Source organism: Sprattus sprattus (assembly GCF_963457725.1).
Source record: "Sprattus sprattus genome assembly, chromosome: 14".
NCBI lineage: Eukaryota > Metazoa > Chordata > Actinopteri > Clupeiformes > Clupeidae > Sprattus > Sprattus sprattus.
In genome coordinates, this window is record NC_137912.1 from 14295736 (window position 1) to 14322417 (window position 26682).

The 26682-nt window shown below is 46.7% G+C and overlaps 2 protein-coding genes across 2 annotated transcripts; both read right to left on the minus strand.

Annotated features, from left to right (window-relative positions):
- Positions 1-778: 778 nt before the first annotated feature.
- Positions 779-5339, minus strand: LOC308374967 (G1/S-specific cyclin-D2-like). Its single transcript, XM_080850970.1, has 3 exons — positions 4938-5339; positions 3579-3794; positions 779-1338 (listed from the first exon to the last, which is right to left on the minus strand). Exons 1-3 carry the CDS (start codon positions 5130-5132, stop codon positions 1099-1101), a joined length of 651 nt encoding a protein of 216 aa, XP_080707096.1. The 5' UTR covers positions 5133-5339; the 3' UTR covers positions 779-1098.
- Positions 5340-22772: 17433 nt separating this feature from the next.
- Positions 22773-26282, minus strand: usp18 (ubiquitin specific peptidase 18; the record flags this gene model as incomplete). Its single annotated transcript, XM_080851690.1, has 10 exons — positions 22773-23572; positions 23663-23706; positions 23849-23980; positions 24386-24550; positions 24663-24758; positions 24909-25043; positions 25232-25311; positions 25680-25822; positions 26023-26125; positions 26234-26282. 10 exons carry the CDS (start codon positions 26280-26282, stop codon positions 23506-23508), a joined length of 1014 nt encoding a protein of 337 aa, XP_080707816.1. The 3' UTR covers positions 22773-23505.
- Positions 26283-26682: the final 400 nt, after the last annotated feature.

A 26682-nucleotide genomic window follows, 5' to 3' on the forward strand; every position in this document is an offset into this window, starting at 1 on the left:
ACACAGGACCAGCTCTTGTGTCATGAGAACAACATTTTCAAGTGCAAATAAAACCCCAAACATTTAGATTACTCCAGAGCCGCCAACGCGCTCTGTTTTCATGTGGTTGTTTTGAGCTCAGATATAACTGTCGGCTTACGAAGGGAGGGAGACCACGAAAACACACCCAGAGGAGGAAAAAATGTTAAAAAGGCAAAGGCAGCTAAAGTGGCATAAATAGCACCCACACTGCAATGCACTGCACCGAAGACAGCTTGAAAAATGGCTAGATGAATCTGTGGCCCTGTGTAACCCACACAAGGGGGGCAGAGGTGTCTCCGCACGAGGGTGTTTTTGGGGAAGGGCATGCATGCATGTGTGTGTGTGTGTGTGTGCGGGGAGAGGGGGGGGGTTAAAAGGCAGACAGACTCCATCGTTCCGCAAGGCCAACGCGCGTTTATTTTGGAGACACAGAGAGAGAGCGGCGAGGACAGGAAGGAAAAGACCGTGGCGTTGCCAGGCCCGACCAATCAAACCTGGAAGCCCATCTGTCAACAAACAGCAGGGGCTGTGGCAGCAGCTGCACCTAAGTCACCGCTCCAGAGGAGAGGAAGACTCCCTTTTGTGCGCCGTCATCGCATGAGAGGGAGTCCATTTCATCGCATCGTGGAGGGGTAGTCCACTTCAAACACAGAACCAACTTCCCCTCCGTCAGAGCCAGAAGCAATACAGTCTCCCATGACAGATGGCCCATATTTTAATTTAGCCACTCTGTTACAAATCAATGAAGGGGGGGGGGAGGCTACAAAATTTGGCAATGGTGAACAAAAGCCTTCTTCACGCGGCCCGACCCCTTTTAAGCTTAAAAAGCAAGGTTATTCTTAGGCTTCGAATATACATATAAGGGCTCTTTCCTGAAAGGCGCCTGGCCTGCAAGTAGAGAATGCAGAGGGAATGCAGAGGCTCCAGCTGAATAAGGTCAGCGGATCGAGGATCTGCATGAGTCATGCCATGGGAAAATGAGCACAACTGCCTTGCAGCAGCTGATGGAACTAAAGAGTGGAGGAAAGGGAAAGAGAGGGGATAGAAAACAAAAAAAGAAAGAAGTGGAAAAATGATCTAAAAAGGAAAAGACAAAGGGGTGGGGTGGGTGGGGTTTCTGCAAAAGCTGCAGCTGTCAGGCACATTTCCTGTCCTACCTGTCGCGCAGAGAGCGATGAAGGTTTGTGCGTGCTTCCGGATGAGCGACAGCTTGTCCTTGGGGAGGGGCAGCTTGTATAAGATGTGCTCGATGAAGTCGTGTGGGGTGACAGCTGCCATGTTCCACTTCAACTTCCCCAGCACTACCAACTCCCAGTCCTAAAGGGTGGGGGGGTGGGGGGGGACAGACGGGAGGGAGGGAAAAAAAACACTCAGGTCAAGTGACTACAATTCCAAGGCACCACCTGTTTAGATCCCAGAGCCAAATGTTGTAATTCATACAGGCCTACGCTGAGCTCCACTGAGAAGCGAGAGGACACATGAACAATGGATAAGCAACCAGACAACTGGCAGATCGGCCATTTCTAACAGTTGTGAGTAATGGACATGGTTATGGAAATGATTTTACATGCCTATCAATTTAGAAAGGTCAACAAAGATCATTTGAAATGAGAGTTTCACTATGTCCACACACATGGTACACAACTCTTTTCTATTTATCTAAACTTTGCGGGAACCGTTGGCTGATAAATATCAAAGGTATACAGCTGCAGCCTCCATTTTTAATTGTATTGCTGGATCCGCCCCCCTCATCTCACTCTAGCTGCACTTATTGGCTGCCATCACCCATCCACAGACCTCAGCCAACCAGAGGTCTTCGTGCAACGCGCACCAAGCTTCCTTCCTGCAGACTCTCACGGCATGCATTGCAATATTTGCACCTTTTTGGTGGCGGTGGCGAGGTGCTGCATGAGCTCTTTCCAAGAAGAGGAAGGGCAAACCAAAATGCAGCTGATCTCCAGCTTCCTTCTCACTTGCTTTTTTTCTCTCTCTCTCTCTCCTCTGCGCTGTTGTACACGTCAACCAAAAAGGAGTTTCGGGCCGCAAGCCTCTACCAGCTACCCCATTCTTGTACCGAAAGTCTTACGAGGACAGGGACAGCCCCAGGAGCCACTCTCTCATTGGGGACAGCCCGGTCCACTGTGCTGCTCAAGTGTGACCGTTTACCGCAAGCCCGTAAAACGTAGGCGTTTACGTGCCAAAAGCAGGGTGATGTTCTCTCCCTCTTTCTTTTGTCTCTCTGTCTCCCTCTCTCTGTCAGGAAGTCAACCCCAGCGGAATCCCCACCAAATTCCCCCGCTGGTGCCAAAAGCAGCAGTTCATCTGAACAGGCTCTCAAAGCCAACTGCACACTATAGCCTCTTTCTGTACGGCTATCTACTGTCAACTGCTGTCTCTCAATAAAATGCCCTGTGATGCAACATAGAGTCCAGGCAGCTGGTGACCAGAGTGCCAGCGCACTGGTAAGGAGGGGGAGGGGGCAAAGAGGATGTGGAACTCAAACCACTGTCTCCCCTCAATGAGTCATGTTAGGCCAATTTTGCAACACAGAATGAATGAATGCATGTCCCCCCCCCCCCTTCTCTTCCCTTCCACACTACCCTCAGATACCAACAACAAAAAACAACATATTTATTTGTTTAGTCATTCATGCGGAAGCAAAAAAGGAAATGTTTATCAGATGCCGGGTGAGCAGCAAACTTTGCTTGGCTGCAGCGAGGGGACTGATGTCTCCAGCAGCTGGTATTCCCCCTGCAGTTTACCCTTGCCGGCCTGCATGACTGACTGGAGGCACCCACTCAAGGGGAAAGAAAGCCACAAGCGTCTAACTAAAGCCAGAGGAGGTCTGAAGCAATAGAGACGCAAAGAGAGAGAGAGAGAGCGAGAGAGAGAGAGAGCAAAGGCAATGAGAAACAGAGGGGAATAAACTGTGATCTGGGGTGGAGTGGATGGGGTGTCATCTGATGTAGACTGTTGGCATCACACCTGGATGCATTTATGCTACTGGCTATTTTAATCGATGACGGGAATCTAAATCAAAATGTTGCCATTCCCTGGCAGACAGTGGCCTTGACGACTGAATGTGTAAATAACAGCGTTAGCAACACAGTTTAAAAGGTAGGCTATCAAAAACGTCTCTGAAAGACTAGGCTTTTCCAGCGAAAAGATCTTTTTCGTTTAGCGCTCGTTGATGTATTTCATTATGAGTGTTCTATGACCTTATAGAGCAACAATGTTTTTGGTAGAGCAGGCCCAGATCACAGGCGCTGACTCATTTCAACTCCTCGCCTTTGAGCGGAATATTTCTCCCACAGTTCATTGCGCCAGTTAGGAAACTAGGCCACTAGATGGCGGAAAAGAGCACAGCAGTCACTTGCGCACACTCCATTCCAGGCTACATTTTTCCCCAGTCCGCCTCAGGCATCCAATGAAACACAGATGTTCAATGATGTTTCACAAAGTGAGGGGGTAATTGAATGACTGTTTTGAGAGGAAAAGAACTATGAATTATTTCATTGATACGTCTCAATTATAAATGTAAGAAACCCATCGCTTACCAGGAGCTCTTGTGATGTGATTGAATTGTCTGTGTAGAGGCAGAGTTTTTCTGCAGTTAATGGTCGAGACTCTTTTAATTTCGATGCAAGAAACAGGCATACAGCTCCAAGAAGCTGCAAACAGCCCTTTTTCGTCTGGACCACTGCTAAATATCTATCCAAATAGTTAATTGCCAAAGGGAAGACTTCTTCCTCGCGGCTCTCTTCTTCACAAACCTATGGGGAGAGAAATGTTCTGTGAGCATTATACAGAGTTTTAGCTACGCACAAATGCAAAGCATGAAAGTAAAATAATAATTATAAGTAGTTGAAAGACTATAGTGTGTTTAGCCTCGTCAATAAAATTCATTCATTCATTACTCTTTGTAGGAAGTCCATGACACCCACGCAAAAAACACCACCCCCACAAGGACGTTACTTTGTTCGTCACGTTTTCAAAAAATAATTTAAAATAGAAATAAATTATGCACAGATAATGTTTTCATCTGACATTGTTGCTGTACGATTACTTTATCATTCCCGACAATTGGGAAGATTGCAAAGAACTGTTTTAACCGAATAAACTTTGAAAATAGATTTCGCTTTCGTGTCATAGCCGAGCTGTTGCCAGTTTGCAATAGCCGACTCATCTAAAATAAATTACTTAAAATTATTCAGACAGAGAGAAATGCACAAATTTGGTATGAAAATGAAACCCAGTGTCTGTTCAACAAAACCAGGTTACTTTTGATGTAAATATACGAATGCAACAGCGGTTATGGAACTTAAATCTCTAGAAATGCGAATAGCTAAATTGTGGACTAGCACCCTACAGGAACTTCGTGGACTCTGTGCCTTCTAATAATTTTACTGACTTACAGTATTAGCGAAAATTAGCACTTACGTACAAGAATTAAAAGGCTTCAGTCCAAATAACAACAACAAAATGAATGTCATATATTAATGGATAATGTTAGACTTAGACAAAAATACACACGGTCTCTCGTTCAGTGCGTCAATTTCTTTGGTCATAATATTGCACTAAGAATGCAATACAAACGAACCATATGAATTACAGTTAAGCAAGTTGCAAATGGTCTTTTCATTTTACAACAGTTTATGTGCAAAACGTCGAGTTCTTGCAATATTTAGCCAACTGACTAGGCTACTCAACATGTCCAGCCAAGCAGTTCAAGGGACACACCTTGGTTTAAAAGTTGCACGAAGAGACTTTACACATATTTAAAAGAATTGGGAACAAATACCCCTAGACTAGCAGGTAATGCCTATGTAATATCACACTTTGACGACAGAGCAAGACAGCAGTGTCTTTGACCAGAGACGAACAGCACGATAAATGTCTTGGAAAGTCCCACAAACCTCCAACATCCAAGTGGAAACCATCCGCCTCATAAACGGCTTAATATCCTGCTGAAAGTGTTTAAAGTATGGACACTGGGGGAGAAACCTGTCTTCAATAGTTAGCAGACTTTGCAATACTCTGTCATCGGAGAAAATATTTGGATCCTGCTGAGCTCTGACGACTGTGTCCTTCTCGAGGCAGAGGAGCTCCATGTTGCGTTCAGGTCTCTCCTTTGCGAAGACAATTTATCTTCAAAATAATGATGACATGAGGGAGGGGAGAAATAAACTCGAGGAAAATACTTTTATAGCAAACATTAGTGAGACTGCAGCAGTCGCCAGTACTGTCTTGCCTCTCTATGCTAACTTTTTTCCTCTCTCTCTCCCTCCCTCGTTCTCTTCCTACCGCCGTGCTCTCACTTTTCTCTTATTACATTTGAAGCATGTAAATGGGGTAGGCTATTCAAAAGGGCCTATGACGCAAGCGGATTTCATTCTCTCTGCCGCTGCGCGCTGGATAGGCAATGGCAGACGATTTCTTGTTCTTACTGGCAACAGTTTTATATCTCCGTCTTAGCCTCTCGATTGGAATAACTGAATGTATAGCATGCAATCACTTCTCTTTATTCACGACTCGCTTCCTGTACAGTATCACAAGCGACACTGTTTAACTTATGTTCGCTCGCCATTTTTCGTTCATGATTATTTTGTGAAGTTTCTCACGTTCTACATTTTAAGATATAGTACAAATCTTTTGAAAGAAAACGTTGACTTTGTTCGGATGGCTTGTCTTTTGAGCAGCTAAAAACCTTTGCGCATATTTAATCATTTCTGAAAAAGGCATTTTGCTCACTTCCACCTCACGTGCTCAGGCACTCTGTTTCACGTGTCTTGTCATGAGCGCCATGCATACAGTTTGGGCTAAGCAGGTGTGAAAGTCACTGTGCGTGTGCAGCTAAGGGCCAAAACGCCTGTGAAAAGGCTCTCTCTCTTCTTTGGACTATAGTTGGGCCACTGCTGTGTCAAGCATTTACCTATTTTTCCACACACACACTGATCCTATGCCCAAAGGTTGACCGTCACTCTTGCCTATAAATTACTAATTTGGTGAGAACTAAGAGGCACATGAAATGTTCACGTGTCTATGGGCTATATTTCTCTTTCACTCACTAGGATGCACATACAGTGTGAGACCATATCAAAATAACACCTAGCCACCATATTTCGCATAGGTTTCAAATAGATTTCCATTTTATTGTACGATGCAACAAACAACCCTAGGCAAAAACAATACAAATGGACCACAGGTACCACTGTCACTCCCACCTTCCTTTTCAGATCAAAGTGAAAAACAATGCATGTAAAGAACAATGCCATGCTTTAATTTGCAGCCTAATGCAACGACTCCACTGGGCCTCTATGAAATTGGAGAAGGACAGTTTACCCTGCGAGGCTAGAGGATTGTCTCAGGGGGGCTGGGGCGCAGTGTTATAGGGTGCCATACAACCAAATCCAAATCTAGATAAAGGGAGAAATGGGAATGATGGATATTTGGATATTTGCTTCAGAGTGGTTAATTATGACAGGTGAAGAGTTAATTAACTTATACAATTGTAATTAACAATAATAGTTTGTGTTGTTAACACCTGTGAATCATAAATGCTAACTGTATAGAATCGTGATAATATTTCGTGCTACACAAATTGTCACGGTCGAGTCTATTTTTTGTAGCAGTATTTATTTGTTCACTATCAAAAAGATGAATGCAGTGGTGTTTAGGAAGTTAGCATTAAGACAGGAAGGCAGACAGTAACACTCAGAACCGTCTGCAATCACATCACGTGGCGAAGGTTAGGCTTTTAGAGACAGAGAGTTATTTTGTCTTCTGTGCACAAATGTTCCCAAGACCACAGCGGGAAATGCACACATCCTCTCAGTCACTATCTGTTATGCGTGTGAAGTTTAAATGAACTTCCCAGTGTCAATAATGTTCTCTAGCAAAGGTGCGCAACCCTTGCTATCTAAAGTCAAACCCTGAGATTGCAGTGATAATCCAATGCTTCAGAAAAGAGAGGTGTGTGTGTGTGTGTGTGTGTGTGTGTGTGTGTGTGAGTGCATGCGGTGCGTGTGTGTCTAATGACAACACATGTCAGCTGCTATCACCTTCTCCAAGTCACACAAAGGTAAAAGGGAATGCTTAACAGCCTGGGAAAATGTGTGGGAGCGTGAAATCACCTTGATCCAAAGATTCCTGCTGCATACCAGCCCATTGAAGCCATGAAAGCACAGGCAGTGACACAGACACTCAGACCACAGGAGGACATACGAACTAGGCAGGACGCCAATGCAAGTTAAGCAGAAGAAACAAGAGAGAGAGAGAGCGGTCTGTGTGTGTGTGTGTGTGTGTGTGTGTTCGGGGTGGATGGAGCTGGAAAATCCTACATTAATTCATTCACTTTTTTTTTCCTTTTTTTTTAAAAGGTCACTTTTACACCCATTCTAAAGTGGGGCCTTTTGAGGAAGTCGGCGTGGTTAATGATTGGTCAGGATAGGTCAGTTAAGATTTCAGGAGCCTCTGCTCACCCGCCCGTGGCTTGTGACTGTGTTTGGGTTTATTTGCAGGGCCTGATGTGCTCACTATGACTGGAATGCGGTACTGTGTGAATAGCAGTGTGATCTCTCCATGCTGTCTCATTACCGACGGCTCTCCGGCCAAGGACTCTGTAGCCAGGGCAAAAATTACACTCACATGCACACAAGCACACAAGCACGCAAGCACACACACACACACACACACACACACACACACACACACACACACACACACACACACACACACACACACACACACACACACACACACACACACACACACACACACACACCACACAGGCATGCGTGAGTGCGCACACACAAACAGACACATGGAGAGAACAAGACTCACATTCTTTAAAACAAGGAAATATTCATAGAAGATACGGCAGAAATGTATGCAGTGCATGCTCTACAGGATTCTTTCAGTGTAAAGTTAAATTTGCTGTATAGCTTATGGCTTTACTTTCTACGTATTGGCAAATTGGCAAATTTCAGGGCGGAATTCAGAAATCTGCCCGACAACAAACCGACATATGCTGTGTCACTCACTATCATTTTGCCTCTTATCAACAATGACAAATGCAAAGCGGGGACTTATCACTGACAACTCTCTGTGAGGCCATCTTGCTTCCTGCTGAAATGTGACTTGGGAGCTTTCCACCACCCAAAAATAATTTTAATGCAATTTCTGTGAACATGTGCGCCCTAAATGCAATTTTAGTGACAAACACAAACATCCAAAGCATCAGGTACATGGAGAAAACCCCAAAACAAATTGAAAAAAAGAAAACATCAGGAAGGAGGGCACACACGCGTGGGCATGTGAATCACCACCAAACTTGTTACACTGGATGCGCTGCACTGAGGAGAAAGGCGCCCACCGGAGTTCATTCCGGCTGTCACGCAAGGGCAGGTCCTATAAATACAGACAGCCAGTCTCCTGATGACAGAGAGTGGATTGAGATGCCGTGTTTTCTGCGGTGCCTATGCAGAGTGCTCGGTGATTATTTCCTGAAACTGTTCTCACATGTTCCATCAAAGTTCTTGAAAAATCCTCCGATAATTGAATTAACCTTATTACTGGCAGTAAATCGTTAAAGAGTCCTGATGTTTACAGCAAATTGGTTAATGCCCTCAGTGGGCTATATGTTCACAGCATGGGCGGTGGGGGGTCGGGGGGGAGTGCCAGATTGACTGTGATGAAGAGAACTCCAGTGGCGTCCACATGAGAGGACCCCCCCCCCCCCCCCCCCCCCCCACACCCCCTGGTTTAATATCTTCACCTCAACATGAACAGCATGAACAATAAAAACACACACAACACAACACAACTCAACTCACAAACACAACAGTCACTACAGGTCTGTTCTCCTTTTGCAGGCCCGCGAGAAGAAGGATGGAAAAAGTCATAAACTGGTGGAAAAGAGGGGAAGAGTGGGGGCGTTTTCCACTGCAGCAAATGAAAGCACTCATTCATCCCAGAAAGGCTAACATTTAAGGGAACAATGTTATAACAGCCAGCAAAATTGGGATTGGGTCGTTTCTATGGTCCTTGTGTGAGTGTGAGCACCTCATTCTCATTATTGGGGGCTTTTGTGCATGAGTGCATGTGGGTGGGTGGGAGTGCGCGCGTGTGTGTGTGTGTGTGTGAGCGTGCGTGCGTCCTGTGTGTGCCTCCCTCTCGCTCCACTCCCCTGGACTCCCACCCAGCGGCGGCCCCTCTTCTCTCACTCTCTTACGTCTGGCAGCTTGCGTCTCTCACTCCTACCAGTCCTTCTGGAGAACATTGCTCCCCTCTGTTTCATAGGCCTCAGGAGTAGGGGACAGAGGGAGAGAGAGAGAGGGGGAGAGAGGGGAAGAGAGAGAGAGAGAGAGAGAGAGAGAGGGAGAGATGGGGGAGGGAGGAAGAGGAAAGGGGGGTGGGGGTGCTGAGGAGGGTGCTGAGCACAAAGGGGAAGCCTGGGTTTAGTCATGAGCAGCGAGCGACATAGGTTGGATTTTTTGTGAGTGAGATCACATCCTTTCCTCTGAACAGAGGAGGAACTCATCCTCTGGCTGTCCAGACACACACACACACACACACACACACACACACACACACACACACACACACACACACACACACACACACACACACACACACACACACACAGCCAGGAGGACATCTCCTGTGGGCTGGGAATGGGTGTGTCTGCTGGCTGTGTGTTTATGTGTGTGTTATGTGTGTGTGCGTGTGTGTGTGTGAGAGTGCTGTTTTTGTGTGCATGCATGAATGACTGTTTGTGCATGTGTGTGGCTATGGGTGTGTATCCATACACACACAAATATGTGTGTGCGTGTGTGTTTGCCTCTGTGTGCACACACATGGGTGTGGGTGTTTGAGTTCACACTGGTTATATCTAACTGCAGAAGAGTCGGAGCCACTCTTTCATTTCACTGTACAAGTCTTGGGAGAGAGTGTGTGTGTCTGGGGGAGGGGAGGGGGGGCTTCCCTTTAGCCAATCTCTAAGCCCCCCACCCCTTAACTTTTATCTGTCCCACAGTTCTCTGCTCCTCTTACCACAGACCTCTTGCAAGGCCTACAGCAACAGGAGGAAGTGGGTTGGGGACAAGCCAAGAAGGCAGGGCCTGTCTGTCAGAGTGGCAAACGCTGAGCCGTCAAAGTCGTTTACGAAAGGAAGGACAGAAACAGCAGGTCTGGCTGGAGGAGCTTCTGTCAGCAGTGCCGGCCACGTTCTGAATGGGAAGGATGCGAGACAGCTGGAGTTGCCTGATTGGCTCCCGTCGCGCCGGGGAGGGGCGTGGCCTAGCTGGCAGCCAGCTGCTGCTGCTGTCAAGGCCTGAATGAGAGGAGAGGCGAATCATCAAGGGCTTGGAGTTCAGTGAGAAAAACAGACTCAAGTAACAGGACACAATACATCTGGTCAGACCATGTGTGTGTGTGTGTGTGTGTGTGTGCCTTGCCAGAAAGAGAGCCACTCGCCACTCTGTGATCGCAGCCGCATATCGACCGACCCCGCAACATAAAAGCAACGGCCGCCAAAGTAACAGTAAAACAAGCAATATTTACTCAAAAGATTTGGCTTTGTTACTCTGTAAATAGCCCCCTCCTTCCTGCCAATGACATGGATTTAGACTTTGCCCCATTTCTCTCTGGCATGCTTACATTTCCCCATAGAACGCAAAGGAGGAAGTGAGCCGCTGAACCATCGGGCAGATGAAAGCGTCTAAAAATGACTGTGCCAGTGCAGGTTTCAGTGCCCTTTGTGGCGTGGCAATCACACGCGCTCTGAACTTTGCTTGCATACATGGGGGCTGCAATGAAAGTCTGCCGGGCGATGGCCCGCATGCCTTTCCTGTGCGCACCACGCATGCCTTTCGGTCTCAACAAAGCATAAAGGGCCTTCTGTCGCGCTGACTCAGCTCCGCTACGGCCTTAATTCACCTGATTGGTTTTCATTGCTTTATTGGATTCATAGGGAAGGGGGAAGGACATGTCATGACTGAACTTCGCCGTCGCCAGTCCTGCCCCTGTCCAATGGGAAGGTCGCAAACCACTCCCACTGTGACAGAGCGGCATTTAAAGGGTTTTAAGGGGACTATATCCCTCCAATGGAATCAGAAAGCCAGAAGTCATTTCCCTTGGAGGTCTCAGCGTTTACTATTCAGCCTCTTGCTTGAAGTGCAGTGCTTGGTTCGGAGTGTTTTTTTTTTAATAGGGGACAGGCATTAGCTCAAAGCCCAGGAGCTTGGCTCCGCTAGAGGACGGAGCCGTTAGGCTGGCAGACGCCATGCCCTGCAATTGACCACAAACCCCCAAATGACCAGCCACTGGTCCGGCAGCACGTACGGGATGAATGGGCACATTTCGCTACAGCTAACAAAACAAACAAACTGGCCCCTAGCTTTCAGTGGTGCGCCAATCAAACATTTCATTTCCAAGCCGGAATTGCACAATCTTCCATTCCACTTAACCCCCACCAAACCCCAGGAAAAAAGCAGGAGACGTACCATGGTTATCAGCAGGAAATGCCGCTAGATGAATGGGAGCAGTGGTGTTGAGGACAGGGTGACCATACCCCCGTCCCCCCTGGCACACTGCCCGGCTTTGATCCTGTGCTAGCCTGGGAGGTTAAGGGCCTGGGTGGGCTACACAGCTCCACCAGGTCTCCCTGGGAGGTTGTACACCCAGGCTGGTATGTCGGTGTGTGTGTGTTGGGCTGTGTATGTGTGTGTGTTAACACTGATCCTCCCTCTGAACCCGACACAACAAATCTTCTCATCTGAGACAACATTAGGGGCAAACCCAAGCGCAAACATGCACGGAATGGAGCTTTGGCTTAAGGCCGACCCTCTCTGATCTCAGGATAAATCCACGGCATAAATGCACTTATGACGCTCAGAATGTGATATTTTTTTTCCAAGCGTGGCCTATCCAAAACCTCCAGAAATAGCCGCCAGAAGTTTCTCAGAGTGTTGTGGGCACTGCTTTTTTTCCCCATGGTGCAATGCTTAAGGGAACATGTCACAACTTTTTTCGGTCTGAGAACTATGGTGGTTAATCCAGTTTAGCTGAGAGTAGGCGTCTATACGGAGATACACAATGGCTGAGCAGTTTCACTGTCAATTTTCAAGAAATTCAACCCCAGGGCCTTTCTTCAAAGCCATAACACACTGAGTGAGCTAAACACTAGGGCTTTGTGACAGAGCAAGAGGACTACATCTCAGGTATGTGGAAAACACACAGGAAGTTCTGTTGGCTGGTCCTGAAACATCTCCCGAGACTACTCTGCAATGCACATTACTGTACTCCACTACTACGACTAGTATACTGTAAAAGCTGCAACATTCCCACAAGCGAGAGCTGCTTCCCTGGCTGTTGGCTGTATTGGGACTACTAATAACAGATACACCCCAGAGAGCCCCTTTTGTCCTCTTCCCCTGGGGTCAACCCGAGAGGAAGTCGTGAAGCCTTCCCACCAGAAAAGCTCTGGGAAGAACCCTGGGACCAGTTTCCACTTTTGTTAACATTATTATTATTTAAAGGTCTGCGAGAGCTGGCCTGCTCTGTGGCCCACTCATGTGAGAGGAGAAAGGAGCAGGGACGGAAGGAGGGGAGAGGAAGGAGACAGAGAGAGGGGTGGTGGATGGGGGGGGGGGGGGGGGGGGGGGAAGAGAGCAGGCCAGTGAGAGTGAGAATGACAGAATGGGAAAGAGAGGGAGAGCAAGGGAGAGACAGAGAGAGAGGGAGAGGGAGAGAGAAAGGTCCCACTGAACTCTGGTCACCACTTCCCAGGACCAAGGCTGCCTCCCAAGGGATCCCTCTCCCTGTTCTGGCTGCAGCGGTGCGCGTCCTCGGCTTCCAAATCAGGAAGTGTCCTGCGCACTCTGACCTACATACGGTTCCGGTGCATAGGTTCATCAGACACCATCCATCCTCTGCTTTCCATCACGCACTCTCACTCTTCCGCTGTCCTTTTCCGCTCCATCCAACCGTCTGTGGCCTTCAAATCATTACTGGTGATATACAAACACCCCCCCCCTCCCCCCGTAAAAAACAAAACAGGGCGTGGGCCACGCGTTCTGTGTCGTCTTCAGGGGCCAGGCATATTCCTTAACAATCGTCTTTGCCTGGATAAGGATGCAGATGCTTCCTTCAGCAGTGTCTACCATTTCATTTTCAAAGGCGAAAGAATAGCGGAGGAGGAGGAGGAGGGGAGATGCGATCCCGTCGATACACCCCGTCTGAGGTCACCCCCGTCTGGGGGGGGCTCCCATTGGGGTCTGCTCCATTGCAGGCACTGGATGTCCGTGATTCTGACCCCTATGTAGCTGCCCATAACAGGATGTCGCAAGGCTTATGTTTTGGTTGGAACCCATAGCTGGAGCTCAGTGCTGTCTGTTGGGCTGGAATCCTACTGTCAGTGAGGAAATGAAACCGAAGGGTGCTTCTCCCCACTGCTGGATATAAATACATGGTGAGAGAAGAAAGGAAAGTGATGACTCAGGGGTATACTGCAGTAGACCCAGGCAGCACGGATGCTGCCATTTTGGATTTGAGAAATTACGTTGTCATGAATTAAAAAATTGGGACAATGTTATTGTTTTGGCACCATATAAGTAAAATTGAATTGAATTGAATTGAATAAGCAATAAAGTGTATTTGCCAGATCCACACTGGATACATACCACATACCCTCCACACACACACATTGCGTGACTCCATATGTGACAACACATAGATCTGTTGAAGCATGTGTGCCCTATGAGCTGAGGGCCTTCAATAAAATGCTGGGTTTTCTTTTACTGCGCTATCCCTTACCCCATATTCCAGACTTTCCCTTTTCAGATGTCAAGGTGCGTATATGGAGGTGTTTTTTGAACCGTTTGAACCACCCTTTGTGATTGACATGCTCTTTTAAACAGAAACTGGAGACGACGTGGGTGTTGAGTTCAATCCCTCCATCACCTCCCTCCGAATCCATCAGCTCCCCATCCACGGCGTGAGTGTTTTTCCCTCCATTTGAGAGATTAGGCTGTTAATGCAGCGCTGTATAAACACAGACGCCCTAAAATCGCCACTCTCGCATCCTCTCTGAGGACTGTCATAGCACTGCATCCCTTTCCTCGCTTTGAGGCTGGCTCATTTTTTTTTCACTTTTCTACCATTAAAAGTGTTTACATTCTGCAGGTAAAGTTCAGGAGGGTCACATACCGGATATCCAGCAGTCCTCATTTATGTCCCGTGTGTGTGTGTGTGTGTGCCGGGTGGGGGTAGGGGGACCACAGTCAGAGCTCCAATGCAACAGCAGTCTATGCAGGAAACAAAAAAAAAATAAATGACGTAGTGATAGAATTAGCAAAAATTCTAATCTTGGACTGGTGCATCAAACTTACTGTTACTGACCTAAAGTTGGTGCTGGCTGATGACAAAAATGTGGTGTGAGTTTGGTGGGAAGTTTGCATGTTCAGGCGAGGGGGACAAAGTCCTCACACTCCAACGAAAAAAAATTCCCCAGCCTTCTGAATGCTTCTGCTACCACCCCCATCTCTACACCACCATAACCCCACCAGTTAAAGCTAAGACTGGCCCTTGGCCCACAATGACAGATGTTTGCTATTACAAGCTGAACTAGCAGGGTAGGTGCGCAGGTGTGCAAGCAAGGCAAACACATCTAGAGACGTTACACTGAACTACATTTCAGGGCTGACAGAATTCGGGTTGAAACTAGTTCCCCCTTCCTAATTGACAAGGCGTCCGTTGTGTCATATGATTGATTCACTGGACCACAATATTAACACACTCCCTCATGCAGAAAGCATTTCCTGCCTCCAGCACCATTGCTTCTCCAGCGACTTGCTCACCAGCTGAGTAAGGATAGCCTGCTGGAAAATATGCCACCACACTGGGGGATGGAGGGGGTGGCGATGGGGAGCTGGAGGGGGGGGGGGGGGGGGGGTAAGAAGTCAGTTTTCACGGCAGATGACGATATTTTCACTTTTAACTTTCAAAAAATTAAAGAGTCAGCACGTGCCTTACTTCCTGTTTCCACCATGACAGTCCTGCTCTGATGGTGACAAGGTAAAAAAAAGAATTGCAGTCTCACATCTTTCACTAACCCACAGGCCCCCCCCCCAAACTCCCCCACACACCGGATGTGGAGATCACGCACAGTCAAAATATCTTTGTTGACCTTCACTGTTTTTCGTGAGAAAGAATGAAGCTGCAATCCAGGTAGACACCTCATTTGCCTCCACTGCGTCAGTGAGAAAATACTGCTTGAACCGAGGTCACGTACGTTAGTGGCTTAGAACGGTTCGGTCAGCTGTCCCCTCAAGGGCTGTTTACCCTGGAAGTACGCATGCTTGGTGAGGAGCGGGGAGTTCCACAACACTGTGCAGCCGCACCTGACGGGGCTCGTTCAAAACGCACATTCTGCAGTCGCTGCTACCTCTCGCAGCTCACAAGATGTCGAGTTGCACTTTGGCACAGACGGGGATCTCTGACCTTGGCGGCTCTTCTTTGAGCCGCCAGTTCCTGTGGCCCTTGGACACACACCGTCTGTTGCTTTCACTATCTCTCTGAAACACACACACACACACACTCACACACCCACGCATAAGTAAGTAGGGCAGCTCACTCGTACCATCTCCAATGTGCTGGAGTTTGGAGACACGGGACCCATACCACCACCCACGTTTACCCACCCAGTGTTATCTGACCCTTGAGCTGCTGAGCAAACACGCCAGGATGTGGGCTTGTATCCTCTGAGTTGTGTCTTATTCCAACAGATCAAGAGCCTTCTAGAACAACAGCTCTCTTAAAAAAGTGCCATGGTAGACCCTCATCATTCCGTTGGTGGGCTTCATCAGATAGCGGGAAATTCGCTGGCATAGGAACAAACTGATGGCTGGAAGGTTTCATTTGTGCTTTTCCTCAAAGTCTGAGGTCCATTTTTTCTGGAATCAAGTTAAATGCTTCCAAAGTTCTCATACAAGGTATGGATTAGTGAAAATCGGAGAGAGATAGAGAAAGCTCTAGTTCCAGATGGTGGGTTTTATAACCACAACCGACTTGCACAAGACATTTCAGAGTGAGACGCTAACAAGGAATGCCTTGTGAACATGTGCGCGCCGGAGCCCGTGATGAATGCATACTCAGCCTGTCAGAGAGCATTTAGGCGCAGGCAGATCTGCATTCGAGAGGGTCATTTGGAATACCAGTTATTGGTCTGGGGCTTGTGGGGTCCCTGATGCTGAGGGCCTTGGGCAAACGTTTAATAGACGCCCCATGTGAGTGTGTGTGTGTGTGTGTGTGTGTGTGTGTGCGCGCATGGGGGTTTGCCAGTGTGCAAGTTTTAAGCAAATGCCCGTGGAACATGTGAAAATACTTTTCGCCATGTCATAACATTGGGAATATGTAATGTCTCTTGCCCTCCATAATTCGGCTGCAGCCGCCGAGCGAGAGTGAGATCAAAACGCTGCAGCCCCCGGGGCCGCCTGGATCGGGTTTCATTTTGGGTTGAGGCCCTTCATTCATTTGTGACATTTACAGTGAGCTCGACCGCTCCCCCTCACCACCACCACACACACACACACACACACACACACACACACACACACACACACACACACACACACACACACACACACACACACACACACACACACACACACACACACACACACACACACACACACACACACACACACACACACACACACACACACACACACACACCGCTCGACCCCACCCCAGCCGTCCCCAATCCCGGGCCTCTCGGCTCGCTGGAAAAACCCAGTGCATCTGACTTGCATTGCCTGGCTCCACTTGTGTGTTCTGTGCTGCTGGAGGAGGCCAAGGCGCAATTACTGGGGCCAGCTCCGAGACGCACATGATGTCATCCGCCCGCTCCAGCCTAACAGGCTGCAGATGAGCGTTGGATAGAGAGAGAGAGAGAGAAAGAGAGGGACAGAAGAGGAGAGAGAAGAGAAGAGTTTGCCGCGCTGAGACTGCACACGCTGAGCCAATCCACTGCACAGGGGCGGAGGACCACAGAAGGCCTTTTCTCCAAACAGAGAGAAAGGAAAAAGTAGAAGAGAAGAAGAAAGGGGTGCACTGCTTACAGTGCTGGGTGCCTGTGTCTGAAAAGCGTGATATGGCTGCACCGAATGGTGCCAGTGAGAAGTAAAAACAAGCCCTACCCTAAGAGGGTATTAACTGCTGCAATAACCAGTGGGAGGAGAGGGTGTGGAACAGCCTGCTGGAGGAATGTCGGTGGCACAACTGTGGCGGCAGCGAGTAGAAACAGAAAGTATTCTCTGACCTCTCAGGGCATGCCCTGTTCTTTTTTTTTTCTTTATTCCCCGGGCGAACTCACCTGTCTTATAACAGTGTTTGTTCTGGGAGTCTTTCACTGGCTTTAGTGGCATTCCTTTTTGCCTGTGATGGTGCTAGGAAGGTCCGTGCCTCCTCAGATATCAAAGGAGAGATGGACAATGCTGGGCTTGGAGGCAGACAGGCAAAAAAGGTGCTTGAGTTACGGCACGTTTATAAAGTTGTGTGTGTGTGTGTGAGAATGTTTGAGTGCGCACGTGCGTGTGTGTGTGTTTGTGAGTGTGTGTGTGTGCGTATGTGTGTGTGTTCCTGAGTGAGTGTTTGTGTGTGTGTGAATGTGTGTGTCTTTTTCCTGAGGGTTTGAGAAATGTGGCTGAGACCACATTGAAGCTCTGAAGAGGGCCATTCAGATGCCACACCCTTGACACATGTGTTTTAGTGGCACAGTTTGAGAGCCAGAAGAAAACAGCAGGGCCTCATTTGCATGTATTTGTCAACCATAACAAAACAAATGCGGTTTCAACATGCAGATCAGACAGAATCCCCCTCATCTACTCTCGTCACACGTGACTCCAGGAAAACCAAAATCCATCTGGATCAGTAATTCTGACTGCCTATTAATAGCATGTTTATTCACGGCCCCTGTCACTGCGCTTGAGGAGAGTACAATGTAATGTGACACCGGCATTATTTATCTTATCTGGTGTGTGCCACAGCTGTCACTTGGCTTCAAGGCTGAATGGAGGAAGTTGCTGTGGCATCACTAGGGTGCCATTTTTCCTGTGGTGGCCTGGCTCTGTGAGAGTATGTGTCAGTTTGTGACAGTAGTCACACAGCTGCAAGAATGCAAGAGTAAACAGGTTCATCCATGGTAGCAAAAGACAAGAATAACTGTGCCACCTAGAAGTGTGATGTGAAGTGTGAAGACAACTTATTACATTTAAAGAACATTTCTATTTGCCTAGGTTCAGTGAAGGATCCCACTAAGTAGAGCTGAGGCAAACATCTGTCAAAATAAGGAGCTTTCAAATACAGACAATACATTTGTGTTGAAGCTAGGCTTAGTGTTGGGGCAAACAGACTTATGTGAATTCCCCTAACATATGACTTGTTTCGCTAGTGAGTCAAAATGTCGTTTCAGATAACTACTGACAGTCAACAAAATAGCAGAACAGTAACTGACAATAATGAGAGATAATGGAACTGAATCAGAACAAACGACAGTAATGACTTTAACTGCCGCCGACTCGCTGATGGATGGAAAGTCACAGCAAATGGCTCCTCACAAGGGGAACCAATCTGCCTAAGATCTGACACAGCCTCTTTAGAGTAAACTACAGGCAAACATCGCTACGTTTATGAGCGATGTAGACACCCACGTCTTGTCATTATGGCTTTTTGGGATACGCCTGCTAGGCAAACCAGGCGAGTGTGATTCATCCTCTGGGGCTTCAACTATGCACTATATTTGACCCTTTCATCTTCATCACCGAGTTATTTATCTGTAATATTTCAGCGGTTCTCTGGGCTTGACTGCCATGGTAACTGAGAACTCGGGGGGGGAGCGGTGCCACGCATTCCTGCATCATCCATCTTCGTGTCAACTGGATTTTCCCACGCAAGTTTAAACGCAGTGACAGGGAGTCCGCCCTTTGTTTTTCGTCCATTTTTCATCCAGATCCCAGCAACTTCCCGAGTTGGAATGCTGTTGGAATGCCAACATCGGCTACCTGGCAAAGGGGATTAGGGGCTTTGTCCAGCATGTGGAAAGGCTGACCATCTGACCAGGTCATAAGGAGCATAACCCTGTCTATGAATTCCCACTGGAGTTTAGCACTTGATTGCAAGCTATCTGACCACTTTGGCGAACACTTGCATTATGTAACTCTGGTGGACCAAGGGCAAGAACAAATACTATGTGGAAAATGCTTAGGAAAATTCCTCAGTTCAAAGCAAAACGGCAACAACTGTGCTTGACTGAAATGCTGTCAACTTGATCTACAGAGTTTGAATGGCCCAAGCCTCAGAACAGGTGACATATCACTTGGTTAAGTTCAGTGTAACAACGTGCTTATCAGCCCTGCTGTCAGAGTAAGCCAGGGCTGAAACAGCAAGAGCTCCTTGCCTCCCTGCTTCAGGTTACCATACCACGCGTGCCTTTCTGCTGACAGCGCGACCACGGCGACAGGTTCCCATCAGACCATCTCTTCACAGCCATAGCCCAAATTCCATTTCCCTTGGGAACAAATGTTACTTCCAGGTAGAGGCATGATAATTCCAATCCCACGCCATTTGCTGCTGGAGCACTCCCACAGCGCTGTGGCACAGGAACAAAAATACCAAAGCGTTTTGCTTGCTTGATGCATTCATTGCTACAACAAATGCTACCTTTCAAGGTAAAACTCGGCCAAAGAAAACAACAGTTTCATTTGCACTGTTGCACAGTAAAAGGAGTTACCATCTCCACTCCCTTTGAAAGGGCTGAGGTGGGAAGGTGGGGTTCAGTGGAGTGTGGTGTGGGGTGGAGGTGATGGTGGGTGATAACCGCCACAGTTGTGGGAACCATGAAGAACTACTTTGCATGTCAGAGCAGGAGTGTGTGGAGGATTTCCAGTTGCATGCACAGGCAGCAACTGGGCCTAAGCTCCAAACGGCAGCCAGAGGATGTTTTCTATTGAAACCTGAGCGGAGAAGGGATAGGGGCAGGGGTAGAGGTGGAGATGGGCCCAGGGGGTGGGGCTGGGATGGGGGTAAGGCCACCCTGGAACCCTATCACTCTGATAACGAACAGCGATACAGGGCAGGCTGCGGGGGGAATACCGGAACACGAGCAACAAGCCAAAGCTTGCAGATGTCCCTCTCTCCTAGTGAACTCTCTCTCCAACACACACAAACACACACACACACACAGAGTGGATCTTTTCTGTCTGGCTGAGTCATGGCAGTATGGGGAGCTTGGCCCTCAAAAAACGCAGGAAGAGTTCTGTTCGTTTTGGCTCCTCAGCCACATGGATTGCTAGTGAAAGAAACCCAGCGCGTAAGGGGGATGACTTCCTGAAATGCAGCCCCAGGCGGTCTCTCCTGAGAGTGCATATCCACAGGAATTAGCTCATGAGAACGGCAACTTTAAGCAGTGTGTGGGCAGACTGTAGAGAAGACAATAGCAGCTGAAAGAGTGCACCTCAAACAAACTCTTTCAGCCAGGCCTAAGGTTTGAAAAAAGCATGTCATTATCATGTTTTTACAACAGCTCTGGGAGCGTCTGATAAATGGGAGGATGGGTGTTGACACGAACACAGTAATCATGTGCATTGCATGTGTTGAGACAAAAAGGCATGATAGGAATTGCGCGCTGGCATTTGTGCGCCAAAACGCGTCACACGTCTCTCTCTTGCGGCGACCGGCTTCTCCAGTGTCAAATTAGCGCGTGTTCGCCGCAAAGAGAAAACAAGCAGACACTGTTCCAACAGAGGTTCATCATTTCATTTAATTTTCCATTCTTTCAGCTGAGCAGAGGCAGGGACCAGAGCCATGAAGCAGCAGTTGGCTTTCGGCTCTTGTTTGCTATTTACGTGCTCCCCTCACCATGGTCACCGGCGTGCAAATTCAACAAGCTGCGAGAGAAAGAACCATTTCCTTTCTGCACAATCATTACATAACCATAGGGCAGGCAGTGGCTCACGTGGGTGTCCTGTTACCTCCCTTGATTGACCACCATCTCAGACAGATAAGTCAACAGAGTGGGCCTCTGAGTTTGGGGGAAGAGAGGGAGAGGAGGAGGAGGAGGTTGCTGGGAGCAGAGCAAGGAGCTTTATGGTTCTCTCTCTCTCCGTCTACCAGCGATCGTAATATTGACTGGATTAGACTTCAAAGTGCGAGCACTGCTGGAAGAGTCCTAAGAATCTGAGATCAGCACTGCCACCCTGAACGAGGAGGTGGTACTGCAGACCACACAAGTCACCCTCGTTAAAGCGATTTCAAATTTACAAGAAGAGACCTTCATAATTAATTCAAAGTATGCCGGTACCTATAAAAAGACAGTGTGGGCAGTGAGTGGATGCATGTCTTTTGTGAAGGGAAACTCCCAGTCAATGAATAATTGCATTGAGATATTGTCCCCTTAGGAATGCAAAAAAGCAGAATACAATTACTGAAAGGTCTTCGTTCTAAATTGAGGGTTTTCTGCAGCTTGGAATTTCCTGTACGCATTACAAACGACGCTTGACATTCATTTGTTTTGGAAAATACAGTGGAATTATTATTCTACTTTTTGCCTGTGAAGTGGATGTTCGCAGACTAGAGAAAAATGGGGGAAAGAACAAAAAAGGGGGAAAGAAAAGAAAAGGCTGAAATAATTAAAAACTATTTTCTAATGGTGGCATCTTTGGCAAGAGAGGTGGAAAGCTCATTTGGGGCCTAAGAATCCAAACTAAACCACTCCACAATGGGGTAATGCACAATAGGGAAAACAGAGAGAGGGCACAGCATCCAAACCCAATACTTATTTCACCAAAGAATCATTACAATCACTGCAAATACTCACCTAGTAACTAGCAAACACACATCAACAAAAGCTCAGAGTCATTTGGGGAACCTCTGGCTTCGTCCAAGGAAAACACCGACTCCACTCGGGCCCTGCCACACTCCACCGCCTGCCTAGCATCACGAGCGCAGGGGGAGGACACGACATGAGCCCTTAACACCCACAAGGTCAACTCTCCCCTTCTGCCTTACCTCATTCCCCTCACTCAATTTTGTTTTCTATTGTTTCCTTTGCTACAATCCATGCCCCGTGCAACAGGTGCGCAAGCTAGAAAGACTAAGAGCAGTACTAGGAGGGTAACTTACACCCTGGCAGACAAGTGCCGGGCGTTTTACTGGTGAAACGCTGCACCTCTTGGATAATCCTGAATGGCGTAATCACTCCCACTGACTAGCTACCCTCTGCAAGGTGTCGAGGGGGTAATTATACTCTTCAGACAAGGTGACAGGCTGAAGGCCGACAAGCTAGAAGTGTGGACACCAGGCGTATGGAGGTGATACCATTTTCGCCTTAACGTCCAGCTGTGATTCATTTACGCCCTGGGGCCATGTGTTGTAAGGTGCAAAATGTTTGTGTGTGTGTGTGTGTGTGTGTGTGTGTGTCAGTGCTGCAGGATGGGCTACTGAATGGCAGGTGAATGTCTACCATTAACACACAAAAGCTATCTGGTCAATTGTATGGAGCACGTGCCATGACATCTGGTCAGTGTTGAAGGCAATGTAACAAAGAACAAGTGAGCCGGCAGAGATCATAATGCAATGAAAGATTGAAATAATAAACCTTTGTGCAACAAACACAGTTTATGTTACAGGACATTAAATCATTTCAATACAGCTCCAAGTAATGAAAAATCAGTGTTGCACCCAAAACCCATGACTATGTTTTATAATAAATTGGAACACCCAACCCATAGCCATAGCTTTTGAGCAACAAAAAATCTTTGGCAACGTAGTTGTATTTTTCCACAATACCATCATCACCTATTGCAGACCTCATAAACAAAAGTGAAAGTGAATAATGACTTGAAAGACTGCCGATTCAGCTCAAAGGCCACATTTCTGCCATCTGCTTACTAAAGTGCTTTATGTTCAACCTGTCAACTCAATTTCCTATTCAATGTTAGACAATCAGGTTCATTGATCATACGTAGCAGACATGGCAACTCTAGTTTTACAGCTTATAAACACATAGTTATAATTACATGAGACTGGATCTAAACTCAGAGAGATGTAGTAGTGAGCGGTCCAGTAGTCATCTCCATTTTCTCCACTATGACTCATATCTTTTTTGCATCAGAGTCAGACATTACTGCTCTCTGTTTCTGGCCCCACACAGGTTTTTCCCCAGTACACAAACATTTGAAGTCACCATTCTTTTCTAACCCTACCTTACCTCATATTGTCTGACATAAGACTTTCTAATCTGATCTGACAGCGCAAAGTGTGTCTTCCTCTGATAAAGGACTACCACCTAGTGGAAGAATACAGCGTCTGTAAGATTGCCAACAATCTCCCATACAAGCACACATACATACATACATTTTAAAATGTCTTACACAGGAATTGCTGAAAAAATAGCACAGGAATGCCTCCAAGGTAGAACAGTGTCCTTCAGCCTGAAAATCCTTGGTCCTCATGGTCCTGTCTTCTGTATAACAGCATGTATGCGGTACCACCTCTGAAATAACAGGTGTGCAACTGAGAAGATGCAACATAAACGCACTTTTTAAAATATCAAATATTTAAAGAGAAAAATCTAAATGTTTACCCCTTTTTTCCACCGTAAGAGCTTTGAACATCATCCCATTTGACCTGTTTATTGAAGCACAGAAGGGAAGACAGCATTGACGTCACTTGCCTTCTTTGGGTGACGAAATATATCCACCATACTGATATACTGAAACACTGTAAATTATTTCCATATCTTTCTCCTTCCACAGCATGCCCATCTCACCTGCCGTACCAGACTGTCATTTGCATAATGCCAGCTGTGATCCCCTGGGGGCCGAATGAAGGCCGTGTAGTGCCCAAATATAGCAGATCCTGAGTGCTCCACAACTGCATACAGGCTATAAGGTGAATGGTCCTGTGACAAGGGACATTAATTATGACCATGATGTATTTACAATCAGCATTTTTCAAGCTAATGTAATGTGCACTTTGGTTACATATTTAATAATGAATATAATAGCTATGGTTATTTGACCAGCTTCAGGAATCAGAAAATGAACTACTGTTTAAACGTCTGACGAGGAGCACATCGTAATGATTAATGGTGGATTAAGTAACGGCTGTGTTTCAGCCGAAGATTTGCACTGCAGCCTATTTCACTCGCTGTAATTATAATATAACATGCCGTTTATGCGCTACATGGCATATGTGTTGATATAAAGGAAGACCTATTGTAAAAAAAAAAGAGAGAAAGGAGATGCTATTTTACAACCAATCACTCATTGCCTTGGTAGGCTAACTGTCCATATGTGCAAATTACCTTTTGAAAAACTTCAGAAATGTGCTCAGGCTTCAAAATGGTGGGGAAGTTGAGTGTGTCGGGGAAAGTCACTTGGTTGTACAATTTCCTGGTGAAGCCGTCCTCATGTCGGAATCGCTTTAGATGGATACATAAGATTTTGGGGAGGGAGCGGAGTTTGAACCCCTGCATGCAAGAAAAAGACACTAAGATAATGGCAGACAAAAACACTGGCTCTGCATAAGTCATGTCTACTCGAACAGTTATAAATGTTCTTTTCATACAAAAGCCCACTGACCTGAGCTGAAGGTTGTTTCTTTCCACACCTCTCACAGTAGCATTCATCTTCTCCTGTGAGTTCCTGAAACGTGAAGAAGGACTGCAAGCAGGTCTCCTGCAGACCAGATCACAAACTTCTAAATAATGTTCAGCCTACCACGTGTGAAACATTGTCAAGGCGACAGGAAAACACATGTGCTTAGAGTAAAGTTGGCAACATTAAGATGAAAACGATATAATGTCAAGGACAAGAGGTCATCCTTACCAAGTTATTCTGTCCCTCTCGCAGAGCAAGGGGAAAGCTTAGCAGATAGCTGTTGACTTCATGGTCAAATGTGCACACCGAACATCTCATATGTCCCTCAATGTTGACCTTGTACAGATCAAGGATTTCCTCTTTCTACAAAAAGAAGTAACAACACACACACACACACACACACACACACACACACACACACACACACACACACACACACACACAGATCTGTTTATAGATGTTTCTCTCATTTTGCATGTCAACAGATGGCCCGATGGCCAACAGCTTTCTTTGGAAAAGTGAACAATGGAAAAATTCAGCTATGACCCTACCAGTTGTGTACTAGTCATCTGTTGCTGAAGGAGGTTGAGGATTGACAAAAAGACTTCATGGGCATCATGCTGCACAGTTCCTGAGAAACACGTTTGCATGGATTTACATATACTTCCTTTTGTGGGAAAACTGTGGGCATGGCAACCAAAACAAGGAAGTGTTTGAGGCTAACAACTGGCACAGCATCAACACTGATGGCATGCATTAAACAATTGATCGACACATCATACACATGAACCCATCGAAACACTGATGGCAACTTGAAAAACCCATCGAGACCAGTTCAAGCCAACTTCCTGCTGGACTGAACTCTAAACAAATTCAACGAACAATACCCATATCTGTGTCGTTTCACCTGTCTATCAATGAATGACCTTGACTTCAGTTATAACCAGTGATGCCTTGATAACATGACATGACCACTGATTTGCATGTGTTGGCACATACTGTGGATTGAATTGCGATGCAGGCAGTCCAGGAACTCGCGGTGAGGATCTGGTTGAGGCCTTTCTCCCCCCATAGTATGTAGTGCCTTCCTCAGCTGCAGGAGGACGTTGTTTCTTTCCTCGCAATGACCGCTCGGCTTCCACCTGAAATTATAGAAGTTCCATAAAGAAATATTATCATTTAAAGCAGGTTCTTGTTTTATTATTATAATCCTGATCTCTCCCTCACAGTCAAATAAATTATTTGACTTCAAGTTGGCTTCGACAATGCATAACAACATTGAACATCAAACATTTGAAGCAATGCTTTTCTTTGTCTTGCTAAAAACGTGTAGAAAGCACACCTGTCAAGAATATCCAGTAGTCCCTCTGTGGTAAACATGGACTGCAGCAGAGCATTCACACAGCAGGATAGGCCAGAATTCCACAGACCTCTTATGATTGGGGCTGATAACAAAATAAACGGTCTCTATTTCAGTAAACCCATGTAACAGTTGTTTGGTACTTATTTTTTTAAATGGATTTACTCGATCAGATTAAATATGTTAGACCTACCGTAGTCCCGACGATGAATAAGCCAACATGTCGGTGTCCGTTCTGACATTTTGGCTGCGATGTTCTGTATTCTAATATATTATGTTATTCAAAACTGAGCTAGGCTATCAATGATTTCACGCATCCTGGCAAGGGCGTACCTAGAGGAAAATAACGACGAGACAGAGAGCAACATTTCTGAATTAACAAAATAGCCTAATCTGCAGGAATAAATGATGGCCCACTTTATAGAATACGCTTACCTTAACTCCTGAAACGTCCTTAAAAGAAAGTTTGAATTGTTCTAGTGATTAGGCAGGTAGTCTACTGTTTACGTGCTGCGCAGCAACAGAGACTACAACTTTCACTTTCAGTTCTGTTTCAGACCTGGCGTCCTCTACCGGTGAAACGAAACCTAGAAGCATGTGATCCACGTGGGCGATTTTAAAAAATGTCTTTAACATAATTTC

Excerpts from the sequence above, each read along its gene's own strand:
- LOC308374967 (XM_080850970.1), bottom strand. The coding sequence starts at position 5,132 with ATGGAGCTCCTCTGCCTCGAGAAGGACACAGTCGTCAGAGCTCAGCAG. Across the intron at positions 3,795-4,937 it reads TTTCCACTTGGATGTTGGAG|GTTTGTGAAGAAGAGAGCCG; the intron begins GTTTGTGGGACT and ends CTCTCCCCATAG. Across the intron at positions 1,339-3,578 it reads TCACATCACAAGAGCTCCTG|GACTGGGAGTTGGTAGTGCT; the intron begins GTAAGCGATGGG and ends CCCACCCTTTAG.